This window comes from Dipodomys ordii, unplaced genomic scaffold, assembly GCF_000151885.1.
Source record: "Dipodomys ordii isolate 6190 unplaced genomic scaffold, Dord_2.0 Scaffold95, whole genome shotgun sequence".
Classification (NCBI taxonomy): domain Eukaryota; kingdom Metazoa; phylum Chordata; class Mammalia; order Rodentia; family Heteromyidae; genus Dipodomys; species Dipodomys ordii.
Window position 1 is genome coordinate 4,196,030 of NW_012267311.1, and position 21,579 is coordinate 4,217,608.

The 21,579-nt window shown below is 49.9% G+C and overlaps 2 protein-coding genes across 3 annotated transcripts; one reads left to right on the top strand and one right to left on the bottom strand.

Annotated features, from left to right (window-relative positions):
* Positions 1-5,031: 5,031 nt before the first annotated feature.
* Positions 5,032-11,276, top strand: Ca9 (carbonic anhydrase IX). 2 transcript variants are annotated; one of them, XM_013026620.1, is made up of 11 exons: positions 5,032-5,365; positions 6,298-6,327; positions 6,504-6,674; positions 6,829-6,971; positions 7,053-7,145; positions 8,575-8,641; positions 9,746-9,903; positions 10,098-10,233; positions 10,367-10,393; positions 10,773-10,854; positions 11,210-11,276. In XM_013026620.1, exons 1-11 carry the CDS (start codon positions 5,032-5,034, stop codon positions 11,274-11,276), a joined length of 1,308 nt encoding a protein of 435 aa, XP_012882074.1. The 2 variants fall into 2 exon arrangements, with proteins under 2 accessions (XP_012882074.1, XP_012882076.1); XM_013026622.1 differs by having other exon boundaries at positions 11,216-11,276.
* Positions 11,277-12,539: 1,263 nt separating this feature from the next.
* Positions 12,540-20,886, bottom strand: Tpm2 (tropomyosin 2 (beta)). The gene is made up of 9 exons (XM_013026679.1): positions 20,536-20,886; positions 20,020-20,145; positions 16,445-16,578; positions 16,233-16,350; positions 16,070-16,140; positions 15,840-15,915; positions 15,290-15,352; positions 14,704-14,773; positions 12,540-12,691 (listed from the first exon to the last, which is right to left on the bottom strand). The coding sequence occupies exons 1-9, from the start codon at positions 20,647-20,649 to the stop codon at positions 12,609-12,611; spliced, it is 855 nt and encodes a 284-aa protein (XP_012882133.1). The 5' UTR covers positions 20,650-20,886; the 3' UTR covers positions 12,540-12,608.
* Positions 20,887-21,579: the final 693 nt, after the last annotated feature.

Sequence of the window (21,579 nt, forward strand, 5' to 3'; positions counted from 1 at the left end):
CAGAGATATGCACAGGGATATAAAAAAAACAACAACAAAAACAAAACTTGACTGCTGTAGAGAACTATACAGAGATCCTGACATTTACAAATGACAACTAGGTGGGTGCCAGTGGCTCATGCTACTCAGGAGGTGGAGATGGGAGGATCATGGTTCGAAGCCAGCTGGGGCAGGAGACTCAGAAAAAGCTGAAAGTGGAACTGTGGCTCAAGTGGTAGAGCTCTAGCCTTCAGCAAAAGATGTTCTGGGACAGAATCCAAGGCCAGAGTTCAAACCCCAGGATCAGGAAGGAGGAGGAAAGGGGGGAGGGGAGAAAGAGGCAGGAGGGAGGGAGAGGAGGGGGAGAAGGAAGACTAAAATATTCAGAATATTTGGAAAAGAGAAAAATGTATAAAAGCTAAGATTTGTGTTGGGTAGTTACCCAACCATACTACTTCCAAACTGTAGTTAGCATAGCACTTCTGTCTTTTCTGTACTTCTGTCCTTTCTGAATCTGTGGCCTTTCTTTTTTTTTTTTTTTTTTGGGTCCAGTCGTGGGCCTTGAACTCTGGGCCTAGGCGCTGTCCCTGAGCTCTTCAGCTCAAGGCTAGCGCTCTTACCACCTGAGCCACAGTGCCACTTCCAGTTTTTTCCTTTATGCTTATGTGGTGCTGAGGAATCGAACCCAGGGCCTTAGGCATGCAAGGCAAGCACTCTACCACTGAGCCACCTTCCCAGCCCTCTGTGGCCTTTCTTGTGTCAACTAGACTAACCTTTATCAAGTTTTTTGTTTTTTTTTGTTTTTTCTGGTTGTGGGTCTTGTCTCAGGGCCTGGACTATCCCTGAGCTGTTTTGCTCAAGGCTACTGCTTTACCACTTTGAGCCACAGCTCCACTTCTACTTTTTGAGAGGTTAATTGGAGATGAGTCTCCTGGGGACTGCTGGCTTCAAACTGCTATCTTCCCATCTCAGCCTCCTGAGTAGCTAGGATTACAGGTGTGAGCTTTCAAATTCTGTCTTGGCCCATCCAACTCAGGTATTCCATGTGTCTTCTATGTGTCAGGGTCCAAGCAGAGAGCTGAAAAAACACTGCTGGCCATCCTAACTGTATGCCAGATCAAATTCATGGACAGCTTTCAGGATGGCTGCAGAAAAGCAACCTAAAATAACATTTTTTGTGTGTGCTAGTACTAGTGCTTGAACTCAGAGCCTTGAACTCTTGCTCAGCTTTTTCAATCACACTTGGTACTCTAGCATGTATACCATGTCTCCACTTCCAGCTTATTGCTGGTTAATTGGAGATAAATGTTTCAAGGATTTGTCTGCCAGGTTACTCTGAATCTTTATTTTCAGATCTCAGCCTCCTGAGTAGTTAGGATTATAGGCATAAGCCATCATTGCCTATAAAAGCCATCATTGCAACCTAAAATCTTGTGTGTGTCTGTGTGTCTGTGTGTGTGCACGTGCATGCACATACATGTTGATGGAGATCAAATCCAGGGTTTTGTGCATGTTAGCTGGGTTTTCTACTACTGAACTATACTTGCAGCTCAAGGAAAACAATCCACAATCTTTTATGATCTCCTAAGATGATCACTTGGGAGGGTACCTGTTATTTCAGCCATACAAGTTTTGGTGTAAAATATGACAAACAAAGCAGATAATTTGGAGTGTCATACAAAATGTGATGCCACATTTCTAGGATAGTTGTAGATTGACATCAGGTCATTGACAACCACCTTGGGAATAGGGAAGATAGTTTAGTATTTTTCAAGAACCTGACCAGGAAATCTGCTCAATAATGGCTGATAAATAAAATATTGACTTATCAAATACTGGACCCTGCCCTTATGGATCTCAAGGTTATTAAAGCAGATAAAATATCATAAATCACCTTAATATGAATTCAAAGGTGGGAAAGGTTATTAAGGACAAGTGAAGAACTGTGGTAGCTCACAAGCACAGACATCATTTCTGGACTGGTGGTGGAGAGTTGGTTAAGAAAAGATTTCTAGGGAGTTGCCTATGAGCTGAGTGTTGAACAGAAGAGATTTAGACAACAGAGACTGAAAATATTTACCATCACAGGTGAAACTAGTTGAAGTACTCAAGGAATTGCCTTTTGAAATAAGGAATCATGGGATCTAAAAGGTCTCCAGAGAGGAGCTCAGATAATAGTGGACCTCTAGGACCTTAACTTGGAGTATTGGAGGAGCTCAATAAATGTTAAGTGTGCAGACTGGGATCCCTAAACAATACATTCTTGGTGTGCTCTCATTCTGCCTCATTACATTCAGTCTTCCCTCAAGTTCATGATGCTTTTATTCTCCTCCTGCTCCTGCTCCTACTCCTCTTCCTCCTCCTGCTCCTACTCCTCTTCCTCCTCCTGTTCCTTTCTTCTTTTTCTTGCCAGTCCTGGGGTTTGAACTCAGGGCCTGGACACTGAGTTCATGAGCTTCCCTGGGCTTCTTTTTCTCAAGGCTAGCACTCTATCACTTGAGCCACAGTGCCACTTCCAGCTTTTTCTGTGTATATGGTACTGAGGAATGGAACCCAGGCTTCATGTATGCTAGACAAGCACTCTACCACTAAGCCACATTCCCAGCCCCCATGATATTCTTAGTAGTCCTCAGCATGACCTAAAATGAGACTGGCTTTGTCGTTCTCCTGCTCAAATATTTCATGACTCCCACTTGCCCAGAATACCATCCTTCCCATTTTTCTTTTCTTTTCTTTTCCTTCCCCTCCCTCCCTTCCTCCCTTCCTTCCTTCCTTTCCTGCCTTTCCTTTCTTCCTTTCCTGCCTTTCCTTCCTTCCCTTCCCTTCCCTCCTTCCTTCCTTCCTCCTGCTGGGGCTCAAACTAATGGCCTGAGTGCTGTCCCTGAGCTTTTTCACTCAAGGCTAATGCTCTACCACATGAGCCAAAGCTCCATGTGTAGCTTTTTGGTGGTCAATTGGAGATAGGCTCTCAGGAACTTTCCTGCCTGCCTGCCTTTGAACTGTGATCCTCAGATCTCAGCCTCCTGAGTAGCTAGGATTACAGGCATGAGAAAACCAAAGCCCAGTCCCATTGTTTACTTTTTTTTGGGGGGGGGTCCGGTTGTGGGGCCTGAACTCTGGGCCTGGGAGCTGTCCCTCAGCTCTTCAGCTCAAGGCTAGTGCTCTACCACTTAAGCCACAGTGCTACTTCCAGCTTTTTTCTTTTTGCTTATGTGGTGCTGAGGAATCGAACCCAGGGCCTCAGGCATGCAAGGCAAGCGCTCTACCACTGAGCCACCTTCCCAGCCCCATTGTTTACTTTTACCAAAGGGGCTGCTACTTCTTTTCAAGATTAAGATCAAATTTTGCCAGCATATATATATATATATATATATAGAGAGAGAGAGAGAGAGAGAGAGAGAGAGAAAGGCAAAATTCATCTCTCTCCCCAATATATATTGCCACAGCAGTTTCCCTCACTTATAGACTGGAGCCTCTTTAAATAAGGACTTTTTTTTTTTTTTTTGGCTAGTCATGGGGCTTGAATTCAGGGTCTTGGCGCTGTGCCCAAGTTTTTTGCTCAAGGCTAGTGCTCTACCACTCTGAGTCACAGCTCCACTTCTGGTTTCTTGGTGGTTAATTGGAGATTAGAGTCTCAGGGACTTTCCTGCCTGTGCTGGTTTTGAACCATGATCCTCAGATCTCAGCCTCCTGAGTAGGTAGGATTACAGGCCTGAGCCATCAGTGCCCGGCTCTTTTTGGTTTTTAATTTTTTTTTATTTTCTTTAAGTAGTTATACAAAGAAATTTCCATTCTACAAAACAGTATGTGAATACAGCTTTTAATTTATTGTCAAGAAAATGCTCCTGAAACCACATCCCAAGTAAAGAGGACTCTCTTTTATTCATTTCTATTTCCCTAGTCCATAGCAGTGCCTGACATACAGTAGGTGCTACATAATTATGGAACACCACAAGAGCAGATGAGGCAGTGAGAATTAGATTAGCAGGGGCTGGGAAGGTGGCTCAGTGGTAGAGCGCTTGCCTTGCATGCATGAGGCCCTGGGTTCGATTCCTCAGCACCACATAAGCAAAAAGAAAAAAGCCGGAAGTGGCACTGTGGCTCAAGTGGTAGAGCGCTAGCCTTGAGCTGAAGAGCTAAGGGACAGCGCCCAGGCCCAGAGTTCAGGCCCCACGACCGGACCCCCCCCCCCAAAAAAGAATTAGATTAACAGAGGTGCAAAAACTTGGGAGAAAAAAAAAAAAGATGTGCTCTGTTTATTCGTAGAGCACTTGCTTAGCATTCATCTGGTCCTAGGTTTGATTCCCAGCCTCACCAAATAAAAGTTCACCAAAAAATGAATGATGTAACTTGACTGAGTATGAGGGAGAGTAGCAGAAAGAAAAGTCTCTTGGGTAAGACTTTGAAGATAATGTGGGGCACACTTTGGTAGACAATTCAGAGTCAATGACGGAGGAGGAGTAAAAAGATGAAAAATCCATAAATTGAATGTAATCAGAGTCTTTCTCATGCAGATACTCCGTCTCCCATTCATGTTCCGATTTGCTTCCTGCCTACCTGTCTTCTGGTCCACCTACTCATCCTCAGGCTCCCCTAGCACCCTGTCCTGACCCTTTACCTGCTCGGGGATGTGTACAGGGCTGCTTTCCCTCCCAGCCAGACAACACAGGAGCCCAAGTTTCTCTGTCTTCCCTCTTCTCTGCCTAGGGCTGGGAAGCAAGCCAGGGTTAGCTGAAGCTGGCTGGTAAGCAGTTGGGTTGTGCCAGGGAGAGCTTGTATAGTGCCAGGTGGTGCTAGGTTCCACGCTGAGCCTATGACCCTGATAACCTTCTGCCTGCACACACACCTGCCCCTCAGCCCCTACCCAGGCTTTGGTATCGGGGAGGGGGCACAGGGCCAGGCAGACCCACGGGACTTTGGCTCCATCTCTACAGAAGGGCACTTTGTGAGTCAGCCTGCTCCCCTCAAGGCTTGCTCCTCCCCCACCGGCTCCTGTTTCCGATGCACGTACAGCCCGTACACACCGTGTCCTGGGACACCCCAGTCAGCCGCATGGCTTCCCTGTGCCCCAGCCCCTGGCTCCCTCTGTTGATCCCGGCCCCTACTGTGCAATTGCTGCTATCAGTGCTGCTCCTGGTGCCTGCCCATCCTCAGAGCCTGTCCTGGATGCAGGGGGATCTCTCCTTAGGTGGAGGTTCATCTGGGGAAGATGATTCACTGAGCGAGGAGGATCTGCCCAGTGAAGAGGATCCACTTGAAGAGGTGGATCTACCTGGTGAGAAGACACCTGAAGTTAATCCTGAACCAGAAGGTCCCCTGCATTTAGAGGATGTGCCCACTATTGAAGCTCCCAGGGATACTGAAGAGGCTCACAGGGATAAAAAAGGTAAGTGGTCGCCCACCTCCAAGTCTAGTCTTTGGCAGGTTCATGCCCCCACCCTAGCCCTCAGTCCTGGATTGCTCATTCAGAAAAGCAGCCTGCACTTTTAACAGCAGCCCTTCTAGGAGATTCCCACACTACTAGCCCCCTCCTCCCTTTCAGAGTGAGGAGATGGCCAGAGAGAAGAAAAAGTGAGGTGCAGCTGAAAGAGGGAAAGTTAGGGGGAGATTGGAGGAGAAAGATGAGGAATGTGCAGAGACAGAAAAGTGGAGAGGGAAGAGCATGAGGGGAAGGGAAAGGAGGGGAGGTGGAGGAGAGGGTGGGTTGGGGTACCAGCGGCAGGGCAGGGAGGGTCTTAAAGATCACCTCATTCTCAGTCTGCAAGGGAGAAAGCAAAGCTAGGAAGAAGGAAACCACATGTGGAGGAAACCTGGAATCTGAACTGCCAAGTCAGGAACGTTGGGGAAGGAGGTGGAGATCAGAAAGGAAGAATGAGGAATAAGAAAAGATATTTAGGTCTGGAAATTTGAATCCCCCCCACCCCCCCCCCGCTGTAGAGTCTCCCAGACAAAACACCCTTAGTGTCTGCAAACTGGGGGCTGGCTCTTCCAGCTGTGGTGTCACATTGGCTGCCCTCCGCTCGGCTCCGCACCTGGCCCATTTCAGGCTTTCTCCAACCCCCCCCCGCCCCCCACTTCTTTTTGGCGGTACTGAGGGTTTGAACTTGGGGCACGGTAGGCAGGCGTTCCACCAATGAGCCACACCTCCCCGCTCCACGTCAGGCATTTCTGTTCCCTGCCATGCCCCGGTAGAACATCCGCGCGTGTGCGCCCCTTGTACGTGGGGCTTGTGTGTGGAAAGGGGAACTGGTCTCGCTGTAGCCACAAGGAACGAACCTGGCTCTAAGAGGTGCCTATTAATCCTTGTCCTTTATGCAGGCGATGGTCACAGTCATTGGCGCTACCGAGGTGAGACGCCCAGCTCTGCACAGACTCAGTCTGGGAACCCCACTCTCCCCCCCTCTGTCCCAACACTGGTTCCGGGCGGCCCCCTCCCGTCCCCACCCACTTCCCTGATCTCCATTTTCTGCCCCAAGCCTTGGGGTCCCAGTGATCACACTTCTCCACCAACTCTCTCACGTCAGGCAGCCTGCCCTGGCCCCAGGTGTCCCCAGCTTGCGCGGGCCGCTTTCAGTCCCCGGTAGATATCCGCCCCGAGCTCGCCGTGTTCTGCCGCGCCCTGCAACCTCTGGAACTGCTGGGCTTTGAGCTCCCGCCAAGCCCGGAACTGAGCCTGCGCAACAATGGCCACACCGGTGAGGGGGTCTTGGGCGGGGCGTCTGGGGACTGGGTGGGACAAGGCTAGACTTCTCGAAGCTGGGCAAACTGGCAGAACTTGGAGGCTGGGGGTTAGGCTGCCTCTCACGGACCCGCCGGGCAGCGTCTGGCTCACCTGCTGCTCCCACACAGTCCAGCTATCTCTGCCGCAGGGGCTAACGATGGCCCTGGGTCCCGGGCGGGAGTACCGGGCCCTGCAGTTGCACCTGCACTGGGGCACTTCCGATCGCCCGGGCTCTGAGCACACTGTGGACGGCCACCACTACCCTGCTGAGGTGAGCAACCAGCTGGCCCAGAAGGGACACAGGGCCATGCCCATAGACAGGGCTCCACTCTGACTTTCGTGTCCTCTCCAGATCCACGTGGTTCACCTCAGCACTGCGTTCTCAGAAGTTAGCGAGGCCTTGGGGCGCCCCGGAGGCTTGGCTGTGCTGGCAGCCTTCCTGCAGGTACCAGGGGGTTGGTGCAGCCTGCCTCTTCAGCACTCTCTCCGGCCTCAAGCCATCAGCCGCATCTACAGAGTTACCCACCCTGAGGCAGACACTGGACCACACAGAGGAAGTCCACAGCCAGGAGGGAGGCTGGCAAGATAGATGTTGCAAAGTATTCTAAAAGTGGGGTTCACTCCAAGGCTTCACTAGTGGGAAAGAAAAGGAATGCAGAAAAGAGTATGTTTAAAGACTCAGAATAAGATCCGTTTGCAGAATGGCAGATGCAGTAGGCTGCACCCAAGGACTTTTGTTTTTTTGTTTTGTTTTCTCTTACTCATTACTACAAAATGCAGTAATGATCAACAATTACATGAGGAGGTGAGGTACCTGCTTGGATCCCTTGTCAATGGCAGGATTACAGAACCAAGCGTTCAGATAAATGCTTCAGAAACGGCATGTCAGGACCACACTCCTAAAGTCAATACAGAGGTAGCATAAGCACAGGTGCATTACAGTGTTGGGGGGGGCAGTAACATGGAGTGCATGTGGAGGTAAGGAGGAGTGAAAATCTAAAAGGTAGCAGGGGGCTGGGAAGGTGGCTCAGTGGTAGAGCGCTTGCCTTGCATGCCTGAGGCCCTGAGTTCAATTCCTCAGCATCACATAAGCAAAAAGAAAAAAGCCAGAAGTGGCACTGTGGCTCAAGTGGTAGAGTGCTAGCCTTGAGCTAAAGAGCTGAGGGACAGCACCCAGGCCTAGAGTTCAGGCCCCACGACCGGACCAAAATAAAATAAAATAAAATAAATAAATAAAAGGTAGCAGGGCCAGTATCATAATAAATGGCACACTACTACCACTTTGTCCTCCTCGAGTTTGCCACTGAAAATCAGTCCATCAAGCTGTTTGCAAAGCAAGAATAATAGACTTTTAGCTGAATATGGTGGCTCATACATATAATTGGGAGGCAGAAATGGATAAGATTACAGTCTTGGATCAGCTAGGCAAAGAGCAAGACCTCACGTTAATAAGCCAGACAGAGTAGTTTGTGCCTGTCATCCAAGTTACACAAGTATCAATAGGAGGATCAAAGTACAGGCCAGCCTGGACCAAAATACATACATGCACATACACATACATATATGCATACGTATATGCATACATTCATTCATACATACAGAGATCCTATTCCAATAACTAAAATGGAGGATGATTTGGAAGCATGGCTTAAGTGGTAGTATACTGGACTAGCAAGGATAAAATCCTGAGTTCAAACCCCAGTATTGGGGGGATGAGGGAGAGAAATAGACTTTGAGTAATAAGGTTCTGTGTTCTCTGAGCCTTCTCATAGGTGAGTAATAGGGAAGAACTATGAGAAACACACTCCATGGTCAGGCCTCCAGCTATGACCCTAGATGAAGGTATCAATCTGTCTTGTATTGTCATCCCCTAGGAGGGCCCAGAAGAAAACAGTGCCTATGAGCAGTTGCTGTCACATTTGGAAGAAATCAGTGAGGAAGGTCAGTTTGTGGGTTGCTGTTAGGATGGAGAGGGAGGGTTGAGCTGTGAACTGGCTTTGATTTTAAAAATTGTGAAGCTGACCAGAGGCAAACAGGAACAGGCAAACTACTTCTCACAGGCTTGGTGGCTCAAACCCTAAAACCAACAGAAAACAAAATTAGATTAAAAAAAGAAAAAAGAAATAGAAATATAACAACAACAACATAGTGCTTGGAACTTCAAGTGTCTTGGAAGTCTTTTCAGTCAACCCAGGTCACTTTAAATGTCACACTGCTGGATCTTTAGATCTTTGCTAAATTGGCAAGAAGAGTGCCTTTGGAATTTTTGTGTCTACTTTTTATAGTTATAAATATTATGCTTATTTACAAGTTATTCAGTCTTTCTCTGTGTGTGTATGGTACTGGGGGTTGAACCCGGGACTCCAATTTGCTAAACAACCACCACAGCAAAGCACTCTTCCACTGAGCTGTAGCCCAAGCCTCATTTATTTTTAATTTTTGTTGCTCATGGGACTTGAACTCAGGGCCTAAGTACTGTCCCTGAGCTCTTTTGCTCAAGGCTAGTGCTCTACCACTTTGAGCCACAGTGCCACTTCTGGTTTTCTGGTGGTTAATTGGAGTCTCATGGACTTTCCTGCCTGGGCTGGCTTTGACCTCAATCCTCAGACCTCAGCCTCCTGAGTAGCTAGGATTACAGGTGTGAGCCATCATTGCCCAGCTCTTATGTTTATTTTTTTCTGGTAGTACTTTGATTTAAACTTAGGGCTTCACACTTGCTAAGCAAGTATTCTACCACTTGTGCCATGTTTCCAGGGGTGTTTTTCCTTTTTAATTCACGTATGGAATAAATCAGTGGTCTACCATCTTTTGTTTATATGCAAAATAAGAGTGAAGACTGAGCAAGGTCTCCAAGATCTCTTCTCTGAGGCCTCTTCCACTCCTTCTGAGTTATGTCTTGCCGGGAGTTATGGAAAGGAGTCACGGAGAGTGAAGTAGCCACCTCAGGGAGTTAGTTGGTTGGGGGGTGAGGGTTAAAATCCTTACATGCCAGAGCTTCATGGGCAGGCTCTCCAGGTGAGACAACAATATGAATCCTGTCTACAGGCTCACAGACTATGATCCCAGGACTGGATGTATCTTCACTGCTGCCCTCTGACCTCAGCCGATACTTCCGATATGACGGGTCCCTGACGACACCCCCCTGTGCCCAGGGAGTCATCTGGACTGTTTTTAACCAGACAGTGAAGCTGAGTGCCAAGCAGGTAAGGCTGGGGCATGATACAACATGCAGGAGGTGCAAGGGTGAGGGGATGTAGGGGAAGATGACAGATCCATGGGCTGTGTAGTGGGTTGGAGTAGATGGAGGATGGGCCCTGAGTGCTGGCTGGTGAGGGGGCCTGGGACTGTATAGTTTTTGCTATGAGTCGATCTGTGTTTTCTATCTTGCCTTCCCTAGCTGCACACCCTCTCTGTTTCTCTATGGGCATTTCCTGACTCCCGGCTACAAATGAACTTCCGAGCCACGCAGCCTTTGAATGGGCGAATGATCGAGGCCTCTTTCCCCGTTGTGGCAGACAGCAGCCCTGAGCCAGGTATAGCTTTTGGGGTCCCACACTGCCATATCCTGCTATACACAAGTCCCTTCTCCTTCTATGTCTTTATTATGCTTGAGTCTGCCACTGGTGTTCATAGTCCCCAGCTCTAATGTTTCCTTTTTCTCTTCAGTCCACGTGAATTCCTGCCTTGCTGCTGGTGAGTCTGTGTCCCTCTTGTTCCTGTTCCTGGGGAACACCTCTTGGTAACATTCAGCCCCAGGGGCTAGTCAGACCAACTCTGTTATTGTACCCAAATCCAAGATGATAGGCATGTATTGTGACCCCAGTGGGGATTTCTTGACTGTCCCCAGGGCTTAGTGGAGAATGAAGTTCTAGAAATATCCTAGCATACCTCTTGCCAAACTCCTCTTTGCCCTAGCTGTTAGAAGGAAATGGTGATTTATTCCTTCTCATGTACTTGCCCCATCCCCAGCTGTCCTCTTCTGGAGATTTAGATGAGGCACCACCACTGAAGGGGGCTTGGAGGGACCCATGTGGGCCATGGCCTTACTATGTACCTTCCTTCTCTCTCCTAGGTGACATCCTGGCCCTAGTTTTTGGCTTCCTCTTTGCTGCTACCAGCATTGCCTTCCTGGTGCAGATGAGGAGAAAGCTCAGGTATTTACTTACTAAACCTTCTCCCAAACTCTGGACTTTATGCAACTTTCATGCAAATAAGCTCATCTAGGTCCAGTTTTCTGATTACCATTTCTTTTGTGTGTGTGTGTGTGTGTGTGTCGTGGGGCTTGAACTCTGGGTCTGGGTGCTTTCCCTCAGCTCTTCAGCTCAAAGCTAGCACTCTACCACCTAAGCACTACTTCCAGCTTTCTGGTAGTTTATTGGAGATAAAAGTCTCACAGACTTTCCTATCTGGGCTGGTTTTGAACCATGATCCTCAGATCTCAGCCTCCGGAGTAGCCAGGACTACAGGTGTGAGCCTTGGGTGCCTGGCTGATTACCATTTCTTGTATAGACAAAGAAGTGGGACCAAAGACGGTGTTGGCTACAGCCCAGCAGAAATGGCAGAAACTGGAGCCTAGAGACCCTGAACTTGGAGGATATTCAGAGAAGCCAGCTGAAAATTCTGAAAGAATCTGGAAATCTCATCCCATCCCTTATACAATTCCAAGAAATTTTTTTTCTTCATATTTTCCCCTTAAACCACTGCAATGGAATCTTGTACTGTTAGGACAAGACTGGATTCAACTCTCAGATTATTATTTTTTTTTTTGAGACAGGGTCTTACTAGGTAATGCCAGGTTGGCCTGGAACTCGTCTCCCATCCCAGCCTCCTGTGTATGCTCCTACCTTTAGCCCTCTGGGATTATTTTTACAATGTTTCTAATAAAGTATGTATAACAAAGTTATTTTTGTTCTTCAAAACTGGGGTGGCCTTTTAGTTTGTTATTGCTATTGTAACAAGTACCATGAACTTCCTGGTCTTTGACTCTTGTAGTTCTAGAGGTTAGAAGTCCAAAAGGGGCTTAATCCTGGTGTCAGCGTGTTCTTAGGGCAGAATGTTTCTTGGCCTTGTTTAAATTCTAGAAGTCATCCTCCTCATATCCCTCTCGCCTCATTTCCATGGTCATATGGTGTTATTGCCTTTGGATTTCTTTTACTCCTGATCCTATCCTCTTGTCTTTGCCACTTATGTGTGCTGCTGCACCTGGCTCTTTTCTTTCTTTTGTAAGATTCCTTGTGATTACTTTGAACCTGCTCTGTTAACCTAGGATGATCACATCTCACATCCTTTACTTGGTCTCGAAGGTGCTATTTCCCAGTATACAGTGTAGACATCTGTGGGGAAGGGGAATTATTTTGCCCATCATGTTATCTACAAGGGGGCAGGTGTAACTGGTATTGTTGGAGTGGCTTTGTATGTATGCATATGTGTATGGAGAAGCAGTATGTGTTGAGAGGTGGGGTAGACTATGCTAGACTTAAAATCACATTGAGAAGCCAGATGCAGTGCCTTATACTTGCATTCTCAGTTATTCAGAAGGCTAAGGATCAGGAGGACCACAGTTTGAGGCCAATCTGGTTTTTAAAAAAAGGCAATAAAAAAGCAAGACTACCTCAACAAACTGTGTGGTGGTTCATTTGTAATACTGGTTATGTGTAGGTAGGATTGTGGTCCAGGTTAGCAAAGGCCAAAATCATGAGACCCTATTTGAAAACTAAAGCACAAAGGGCTGTGGACAGAACTGAAAAGGAGGTCCTATTGCAGAGTCAAAACTGGCCCTATTCATTTAGGGCTCATTCCAATTTTACTACTGAGCAAAGACAGGCATTACAGGTCCTGGGATGCTGGTATCATCTCCTTTATTGGGGTGAGGCAGCCACTGTAACCTGTGGGGAGGCAGGGCTGGACCTCACAGGTTGTTGAGTTCCAGCAGGGTCTGGTCCAGGGTCTGGTGAATCTCCACGTTCTCCTCCTTGGCACTGGCCAAGGTCTCTGTGAGGGGAAGCAGCATGTGAGCAGGGGGAGGGAGATACGGACAGGGCATGATCACACAGACATGGAGGAGGTTAGGAGACACAAGAAGACACAAGCTTTCAGGGACTTGAGGGTCCCAGGGCAGGAGCAAGTGGATGGATGAACAAAACAGACACAGATGCTTCACTTGAGGCCTCAGGGTCAAGCAGGTGGGATGGGGAGGCCTTGTATCACAAACTGAATTTTCCCCTCCTCCTCAGAAAGGTTTGGAAAAGAAGGAAACAAGGTCTAACAAAGACTGTGCCAAGAAAGGGAGGGTCAGACAGACAGAACAAAGGCAGAAAACAGACCTGCAGCTGCAGTGAAAGCAACAGTGCTGACCTCCAACACATTCCCGAACTTCATTCCAGACCTCTCATGACCTTCTTGCCCTTCCTTTGTACCTCACTGTCCCGTCTGCCTTGCAGTTATTCTGTTAGCTCCTGGAGCCCCAGCTAAGTGTCCTGAGCCAGCGACAGAACCAAAGGGGTGAGAGTGCTGGATGGGGTCCCACATGCAGCTGTGAGTTAGAGGGGAACAGATTGGGAGTGCCGTGCAGAGGTCACACTTTGGTGGGAGGGCTCAGTGCAGTGCCAAGTGTCACAAGACAGCGGGTGAAACCAGGGCATCAGGTGGAAACCAGTGCTTGGTGACAGTGATGGAGTGCTCTGTGGAGGTATGAAAACAGTATGGAGACCAAGTTCAGAGTTTATTAAGTAGCAGAGAGGGGTGGAGGCCAGCCAGTGGAGGAGACAGTGGATAGAAGAAGGAAGCCAGTGCCAGGTGAGTGTGAGGTGGTGGGGCCTCTCCCTAGGCTGCTCCCAGCCTGGCTGTGCCAATCTGTCTTTCTCTTGCCTGTCCCTTTCCCTGAGAGAGAATGGAAAGAGGGAGCGAAGAGGGCCAAGGCAGCACATGGTGCTCAGAGAGAGGTGATGTCATTGAGTGCGTTGTCCAGCTCCTCGCTGATGGCCTTGTACTTCATCTTCTGTGCATACACTTCATCTGGGGGGAGGGTTTCCAGGTAGGAGTGTGGGGGAAGGGAGTGAAGGGAAGGAGGACAGGAAGGAGAGAAGGTAATGGAAAGAGAGAAGAAGAATCAGAGACAGAATAAGAGACAGAGGCCAAAGAAAAAGCCAGACAGCTGTCAGGGCTCCCTTCTCCCCTTTCTCTGTCCAACTCTCTCCTGTCTCCTGTTCTCCAATCAGCTTCTCCCTATAGAGCATCAGCCTACATCCCAAGAGTCTGTGGGCATGGTGCGCTGGACAAGCAGGCATGCTTGCTTAAGTGAAATAAGAAGGGAGTTTAACCAGAAAGGCCAAAAGTCCTAACTGGAGATACACCAGTGCTTGCCTGAGAAAGCCAGACGCAAGAAATGTGGGTGTTAAGTTATCAGAATAAAAAGGAAAGGTACAACAATACTGTTGATAATAGGAAAAGAATCACAGACTTAGCAAATACCTGGATGCCTGTTTTTGCCAAGGGTAGCTTAAAGTAATATATCTTCCACTAATGTCAAGTAAAGTCAGACACTAAGTCAGAATAGCTTTCTATTCCATAAACAAGTCTTGGTGATATGATTGTATAGTACTGCCCATGGAAAGAGCCATTTGTTAGACCAGGGCTGCTCCAAATGTGGCCAGAAGACTAGCAGAATCGGCATTACCGATGGAGCTTGTCAGAAATACCAATTCACCAATCTAAAGTCAGCAAGCACTTTGGGGAACCTGTGGAGTTTTTTGAACCCAAGGTTTCCCAGGATTCTACTGCTGAGCTGCACCCCAGCCCTCAAGAGCAGGTCATTTTTGTACACGGTAAATTCTGAGAAGCAATGGAGTTGATGTACTGTACTCCCCTACTATTCCTTGAATGGTGGACCTAGCCCAAGAGAGGGTGTGGAGTCCAGGGTGATTGATCTAACCCTAGTTTATGGGATGGGGAGATAAGAGACAGGCTGAGAGTGACAGCGGTGTGGAGAGGACTGTCCGTTTTACCTTCCAGGTCATCAATGGTTTTCTCCAATTTGGCCACAGATCTTTCAGCAAATTCTGCTCGGGTCTCAGCCTGGGAATAAAGGTGAGATGAGGGATAGATGAGATGAAGCAAAGAATTAGGCCCGCCCAGAGAGTTCCACCTTCCCAGCTGGGGATAGGGGCTCAGGCATGTAGTTACTTGGGAAACAGAAATCAGGGAATTTTAGCTTGAGGTCAGCCAGACATAAAAGTTTATGAGACTCCATCTTAATCAATGATTGAGCATGGAGTCACGTGCCTATCATCCCAGCTATAGGAAATACATAATAGCTGGGCACAGTGGATGCCTGCATCCCCAGTGACCCTAGGAAGTACAAACAGAATCACAGCCCAAGCTTGCCTAGGCATAAATGGAGACCATCCCTTGAAAATAACCAATTCAAGCTAGAGGCATGGCTCAAGTGGTACAACACAAATGTGAGGCCCTGAGTTCAGTCCTCAGTACCATACAGAGACAATCCCTATCCCCCCAAATTCTCTTGCCACTGGTAGTCTCTACCAGGAGAGGGTAGCTTGAAGGAAGACTGGGAGCTGAAAGGTTTCTCACCTCCTTTAGCTTCTCCTCCAGCAGTTTGATCTCCTCTTCATATTTGTCCTCTTTGGTGGAATACTTTAAGGGACATACAGATGCCATCAGCACATCACCTCCTTGATCATTTATCCACGGAGCCCTCAGGCTCCTCCTCACCTTGCCTCTGTTGAGTAGCCCACCCTCCCTGCCTTGGCCCACCCCTCCCTCCCCTGTAGGACCCCATCCTCACTGCCCCTCTACCCCCTCTACCTTGTCCGCTTGGGCCTCCAGTGATTTCAAGTTGTTGGTAACAATTTTCAGCTCTTCCTCTAGGTCCCCACATTTACTGCAGGGGTGTGTGGCGGGGTGAGGTGTGAGCACGCAGGGAGGCGACAGTGAGGGTGGCACAGTGAGGAAGGGGTGGAGGAGAGAAGAGAAGAGCCAAGTGATGAGAGTGACAGCAGGCAGAATTCAGAGGCCCCGGGCCCTCCCTGGACCCCTACAGGTAAGAGAAAGCAGCTGGAGATGCTGAAATGGAGGAGAAGGTGAGCCAGGAAAAGGTGCCATTGCCCAGAGAGGTCACTACCTCCTCCTCTGAGGCCATCAAGGACTTGAGGGCCTGGTCCATGGTTCGAAGTTCCTCCTCCAGCTGCCTGGCTCGGCTGGGGGCATCAGGCATGGGTCAGAGGACAGGATATGTCCCTATGGCCCCTATGGCTTGGGAAATTGCCTGTCTATTATGCAGGGTAGCCCATAGCCATGGACTCAGGCCAAGTTCCCCTGGTTGCCCCCCCCCCCCCGCAAGGGTTTCCTCACCTCTCAGCCACCTCAGCTCTCTCTTCTGAGCGCTCCAGCTCTCCTTCTAGGATCACCAGCTTCCTGGCCACCTGAGAGAAGTGGGAGAGAGAAATAGGTAAGTGGTGATCACTGGGAGTATACGGCACTTGGGAGTAGGAAGGTAGGAGGCCATGGTTCTCACCTCCTCATATTTGCGATCTGAGTCTTCAGCAATGTGCTTAGCCTCCTTCAGCTGCATCTCCTGCAGCTCCATCTTTTCCTCATCCTTCATGGCCCTGTTTTCGATGACCTTCATTCCTCTGAGAGGCAGGGAGAAGAGTATGTGGGGTAAGCACCAGCAGAGACAGGTTCCTTCCCCAGTCCTTGATCCACTCCTCAGAACCCCATGCCCACCTCTCGCTCTCATCAGCTGCCTTCTCAGCCTCCTCTAGCTTTTGCAAGGCTGTAGCCAGGCGCTCCTGTGCACGGTCCAGCTCCTCCTCTACTAGCTGAATGCGGCGGTTCAAAGAGGCCACATCTGCTTCAGCCTGTAGATCAAAAGAGGTCAAAAAGTCTTTGTCTGCCTTGGGTGAGAATCAGACAAGACTCTAGAAGATGGTAAGATTCTCCTCAGGAGGAATCTAGGCTCCACTGGATGTTGGTAGCTCATGCTGTAACTAGCTATTCTAGAGGCTGAGATTTGGAGGATTCATGGTTTGAGGCCAACCTGGGCAGAAAAGTTCTTGAGATTCCATCTCCAAAATAATCAACAAAAGCCAGGATGAAGGCATGGCTTCTGAGTTCAAACTCTAGTACCAGTAAAAGAAGGAATCAAGAAAGAATGAACCTAGACTCCCTGGCTTCTAGACTTACAACCTGATTTTCCCCTAACAACCTGCTGCTTACTCAGTGCTCTAACCCCAAACCTAGATTCCTTGACCATCTCCACACCACTTCTGTGGGCCTCTTCTGGCACTGTGTGTGGTGGTTGTCTTCAAATGCTGAGGCAGACCTGATTCAGAGAAGAGCCTTGCCCAGGTGAGGGGGTTAGTATCAGGTCAAGCCGACTTCAATGCTGTTAAAAATGGCCAATCACAGAATCAAGCTCAGTAATGTCAGCAGTTGCCAGGCAGATTCCCAACATGGGATCCAAGCCAGGTCTACAAGGGACACCCATGGCTCTAGCCAGGGGCTCCCTGCCAAGGCCAAGAGACAGCTGGGGGTAGTGTAAGTGACAGATACTCAGTCTCTGGTCTTGCAATATGGACGCAAAACCTCAGGCCTTTTGGAGAAGGTCCACGAAAACTAAGGATACCCTGAGAGAAAGACACAGGGCAGGAGTGGAGGTGTGGCTAAAGTGACAGAGCACCAGACATGACCAGAAAACTTAGAGCAATCTAGGTTCAAGTCCTGACACCAAAATAAATAAATAAAAATACAAGGCAGATGGGCTGGGAAGGTAGATCAGTGGTAGAGCGCTTGCCTTGCATGCATGAGGCCCTGGGTTCGATTCCTCAGCACCACATAAGCAAAAAGAAAAAAAGCTGGAAGTGGCACTGTGGCTCAAGTAGTAGAGTGCTAGCCTTGAGCTGAAGAGCTGAGGGACAGCGCCCAGGCTCAGAGTTCAGGCCCCACGACAGGACCCCCCCAAAAAAAAATACAAGGCAGAGCAAGACCAGCTTTCACAAAGGAAACTAAGAGCAGAGTGCGGTTTAGTGTCAAGAGCACCAGCTTTGAGTCAGACTGTCCCTTTGGCCACAAATCAAGCACGAATGTTGGGCAACTTATTTAGCTTTTCTAATCCTCAGTTTCCTCCTTCATAAATTAAGTTCCTACTCAAGGCTAAGGTAAAGTAGTGCTTCTATTACTCAATAAACAGGATGATAAAAACCAAACAGGTTTTCTAGCTCTACAGATCCACTGAATTGAGATCCAATGGGGAGAGGTCTTGGGAGTCTGTCTATCTATCTGATGATAAGGTAATGTATGGAGATCATGAAATAACACACAAAACACTTGGGCACACTGTTTACATAAAGCACACACTCAATAAATGTTAGATGGTCCTGTTTCTCTCTCAAAGATAAAGATACAAGCTGGGTGCTGGTGGCTTACTGCTATAATCCTAGCTGCTCAGGAGGCTGAGATTTTAGGATCACGGTTCAAAGCCAGGTGGGGCAGGAAAGTTGTGAGACTCTTCCAAATAAACTACTCAAAAAAGCTGGAATTGGTGCTGTGGCTCAACTGGGAGTGTGCTCACCTTGAGCGAAAGCAACTCAGGGACAGCACCCAGATGCAGGGTTCAAGCCCCGGGACCAGCAAAAAAAAAAAAAAAAAAGATAAAGATACAAAGGCCTCAAAGAGGTCTATGAGGGAAAAAGAGGGCCAGTGTGTGTGGGGGGGGGGTGACTGGAGGGTGGAGCTGAGCGCAGCAATGGGGACAGAGGGCATATAAGGCTGGTCCTGGAGCACTTCAGGGCAGGAGAAACAGCACCATATATAGAAAGTGGATTATGACTTGTTGTTCAGGTGCCTACAGTACCTGGAGCTTGGCCACGTAGAGTGGCAAGAGACTATTACGGGCCCAGGGCCCAATGACTCAGTGTGGAAAGACTGTGGGGAAACATTGGTATGGGGAAGAATGTCTCTGGGGTACAACTCTAGAGATGAGATTCTGAGACTGGAAACCTGTTTTTGTGGTGGTTGGGGTACACATGACTGTCAAATCTGGGAAATCCTGGGGTCCTCATCACAAGATTGACATTCACCATGACAGCTCTCTAACCACAGGATAGGATCTACCATCCCCCTCAGGACAAATAGGAAGTAGGAGAGAAGGGAGAAACTGAGGAACTGTGTAAGTTAATTACTGTGCCCAAGGTCATACCATAAATCTGAGCTGTGTTTCCTATCCATTCCTGGCACTATTACTCTGCTTCCCAGGCTCTGTCCTTGGCCCCTACCCCTCCAGCCCCCACCCAGCTCCTTGGGTTTCCAGTCCTGCCTCCAGCTGCACTGGGCCTTGGTTATTTATAGAGTGTCAGATGCCCAGGGTCGTCATTGCTAGCAGCTGCAGGTCAGTTTTCTCCCAAGTGCCAGGGCTGGTGGAGAACCTAAAGTGGAGGCTGGAGGTCAAAGCAGCCCAACCCTGGGGGTGGAGGGTGACAAGGAGAATGGCCAACACAAACAGGAATGTCATCTCTGATGCTGAGGCCATCACAGACTCCTCTTAAATTTAAAACAAACATGAGTGGAAGACAGAGAGGAAAACTGAGACAGGGACTGGTGAAAATTCCACATGCAAAATCATATTTCCTATTAAGGTAAGGGTTGGGAATGGCACGTAATAGAGATGTCTGATTGGGATTGTGGGGGTGGGCAGAGACATCTCAGGGTAAGCAGAACCTGCCAAGGTAGCAGCTTTGGCAGTTGTGGCTCTGTCCCTCTGCCCGGTGGCCTGGCACAGACCCGAGGCTGACAGCTTAATGAGGGTAAATGAAGAGCCTAGAACCTGAGCTGAGGCCTAAGGGCACAGCAGGGCTGCTAGAGCCAGAGGTCAAAGCTAGGGAATTTCTAATGGCTTCTTAGGTGTATAACTCAAGTCAGGGCCTCTTTGTGGGATCCCTTGCCCTCTTTCTGCCCCCTACCATCTCATACTCTCTCACATACCCCAAATATAGCCACAGTTTCCTCTCATTTTCAGCAGGATTAATTGAGGGAGATGGTAAATTCTCCCACCCCCACCCACAGGATGACTCATGAGTTGATCACTGTACATTCTAAGAGCTGGAACCAGAGGGAATTACAATGCTAAGTCTTAGGGGGAAGTGGTAGGTGGTTTTGATTTACCCACTGTCTGGATTGTGTAAGCCTGCCCTAGCTGGGGTTAAGGAAAGGAAACATGTATGTTCTGGTGCTGAGGAAGTCCCCTTTTTCTCATCTAGCCCCAGCCTGGACCCATCCCCGGTGCCTCCCAAGTCTCCACTCACATCGGTGGCCTTCTTCTCAGCCTGCTCCAGTTTCTCCTGGGCATCTTTCACTGATTCAGAATACTTTTCCACCTCGTCTTCTGTCCCCTTTAGCTTCTTCTGGAGGGCCTGCTGCTCTTCCTCCAGCTAGGGAGAGGACAGTTGGTCAGCCAGGCCTGGGTAGGACCCCAGGAAGTAGAAAAGAGTGGTCAAGGTGCTAGGAGAGATTTGGAGGCATGGGGAGGGGAGGGGGAGAAGGATAAAAGAGGGGACACCCAGTCGGGGAGGTTGTGGAGTTGTTAGGATAGTTTCCAGCCCCGAAGGGCAGGAACCACCATTGCAAGGACAGGAGTAGTAACTAGGAGCTCTCCAGGCTACGGGAAGATGAACTGTAGGTCTCCAGCTAGGACTGTGAGGGTCCGGTGCAGGCCCAGTCCCTACACGGGGTGGGAAAGGGCCTTGAAGAGTGAAGCCCAAGGCTGGGGGCCCAGGGCTTGTCTGAGGCGGGGAGAGGCTGTACGGGAGGCAGGACCCCACCTGCTTGCAGCGGTCCTCCGCTTGCTTCTTGTCTGCCTCGGCCTGCTCTGCGCGGTCGATGGCATTCTCCTTGTCCAGCTTCAGCATCTGCATCTTCTTCTTGATGGCGTCCATGGCTGCGGTGGGGGGTGGGCCGGCCGAAAGGCGGTGAGGACCGGGCGGGTTGGGCTAGCTGCGAGGACCGGGCTCACGGAGGCCGGATCGGGAAGACCCAGGGGGACTGGGATGTCCCCGCCGCACCGGCGTCTAAAAGGCGGGGAGGGACCGGGCGGAGCCGGGGACCTGGACCCTCCCCCACCGCGGCCCAAACCTTGTAGGGGCAGAAGCAGCTCGGCCCGGCCAGGGGGCGCGGCCGCCCCCTGCGCCCAGCCCTCGGGGCCGGCCCCGGAGCCCCGCCCCTGCCTCCTCCCCCTCCCCCGCAGCCAGCCGTCGGAAGGCAGAGACAGCTCACCGCGGCGAAGTCCGGGCCCGCGGAGGGGAGGGGACGCTGGGGCTGGGGGCTCCGCGCGTCCTGAGTGACAGCCGGGCTCCGGGGCAGCTGCGGCTGGGGCCCCTGGGGCTATTTCGGGGCGTGAGCTCACGGCAGCTGCCTAGGCCCAGGGACCCGAATGTCCTCCCCCACCCTCAGCTGCAGCAGCAGCCGCCGCTGCCCTTAATTTAGAAGTTTCTAGTAAATCCCCCCCCCTCCTCCGGATTGAATGTCTCTTGGGAGGGCGAATCGCCTCCGTGCCTAGCGTGCCTCAGTTTACCCTACATTCCAAACTCAAGATTTGCATTACCCACGTGTTTAGGGGTAGCAGTCTCAGCGCTTGGGGAAACTGAGGCAGAAGGCCTGCTGCCCCCACCCCCATCCCCAGGGCGTCCCTTCTTAGCTCCAGCCCCTGGAGCCAGTCCCCCCCCACCCCCCTTTCTCGCGCGCCTGGCAGATCGGGACCCAGCTCCTAGCCTGCCCGCCCCACCCCCCACGTGCCCCGCATACTTTCCACGCGCCGGCGGCGGCGGGCGGGACCAGGCGCGCTCCCCGCCCCCACTCCCACCCGGGAC

Bases quoted from the DNA above. Each gene is read 5' to 3' on its own strand.
- Ca9 (XM_013026620.1), top strand. From the start codon at position 5,032: ATGGCTTCCCTGTGCCCCAGCCCCTGGCTCCCTCTGTTGATCCCGGCC. The intron at 7,146-8,574 runs GTACCAGGGGGT...GTCATCCCCTAG, and splicing joins TGCTGGCAGCCTTCCTGCAG to GAGGGCCCAGAAGAAAACAG. The intron at 10,394-10,772 runs GTGAGTCTGTGT...TCTCTCTCCTAG, and splicing joins GAATTCCTGCCTTGCTGCTG to GTGACATCCTGGCCCTAGTT.
- Tpm2 (XM_013026679.1), bottom strand. From the start codon at position 20,649: ATGGACGCCATCAAGAAGAAGATGCAGATGCTGAAGCTGGACAAGGAG. The intron at 16,579-20,019 runs GTGAGTGGAGAC...TTTGATCTACAG, and splicing joins CTGAGAAGAAGGCCACCGAT to GCTGAAGCAGATGTGGCCTC. The intron at 15,353-15,839 runs GTAGTGACCTCT...TGTCCCTTAAAG, and splicing joins TGATGGCCTCAGAGGAGGAG to TATTCCACCAAAGAGGACAA.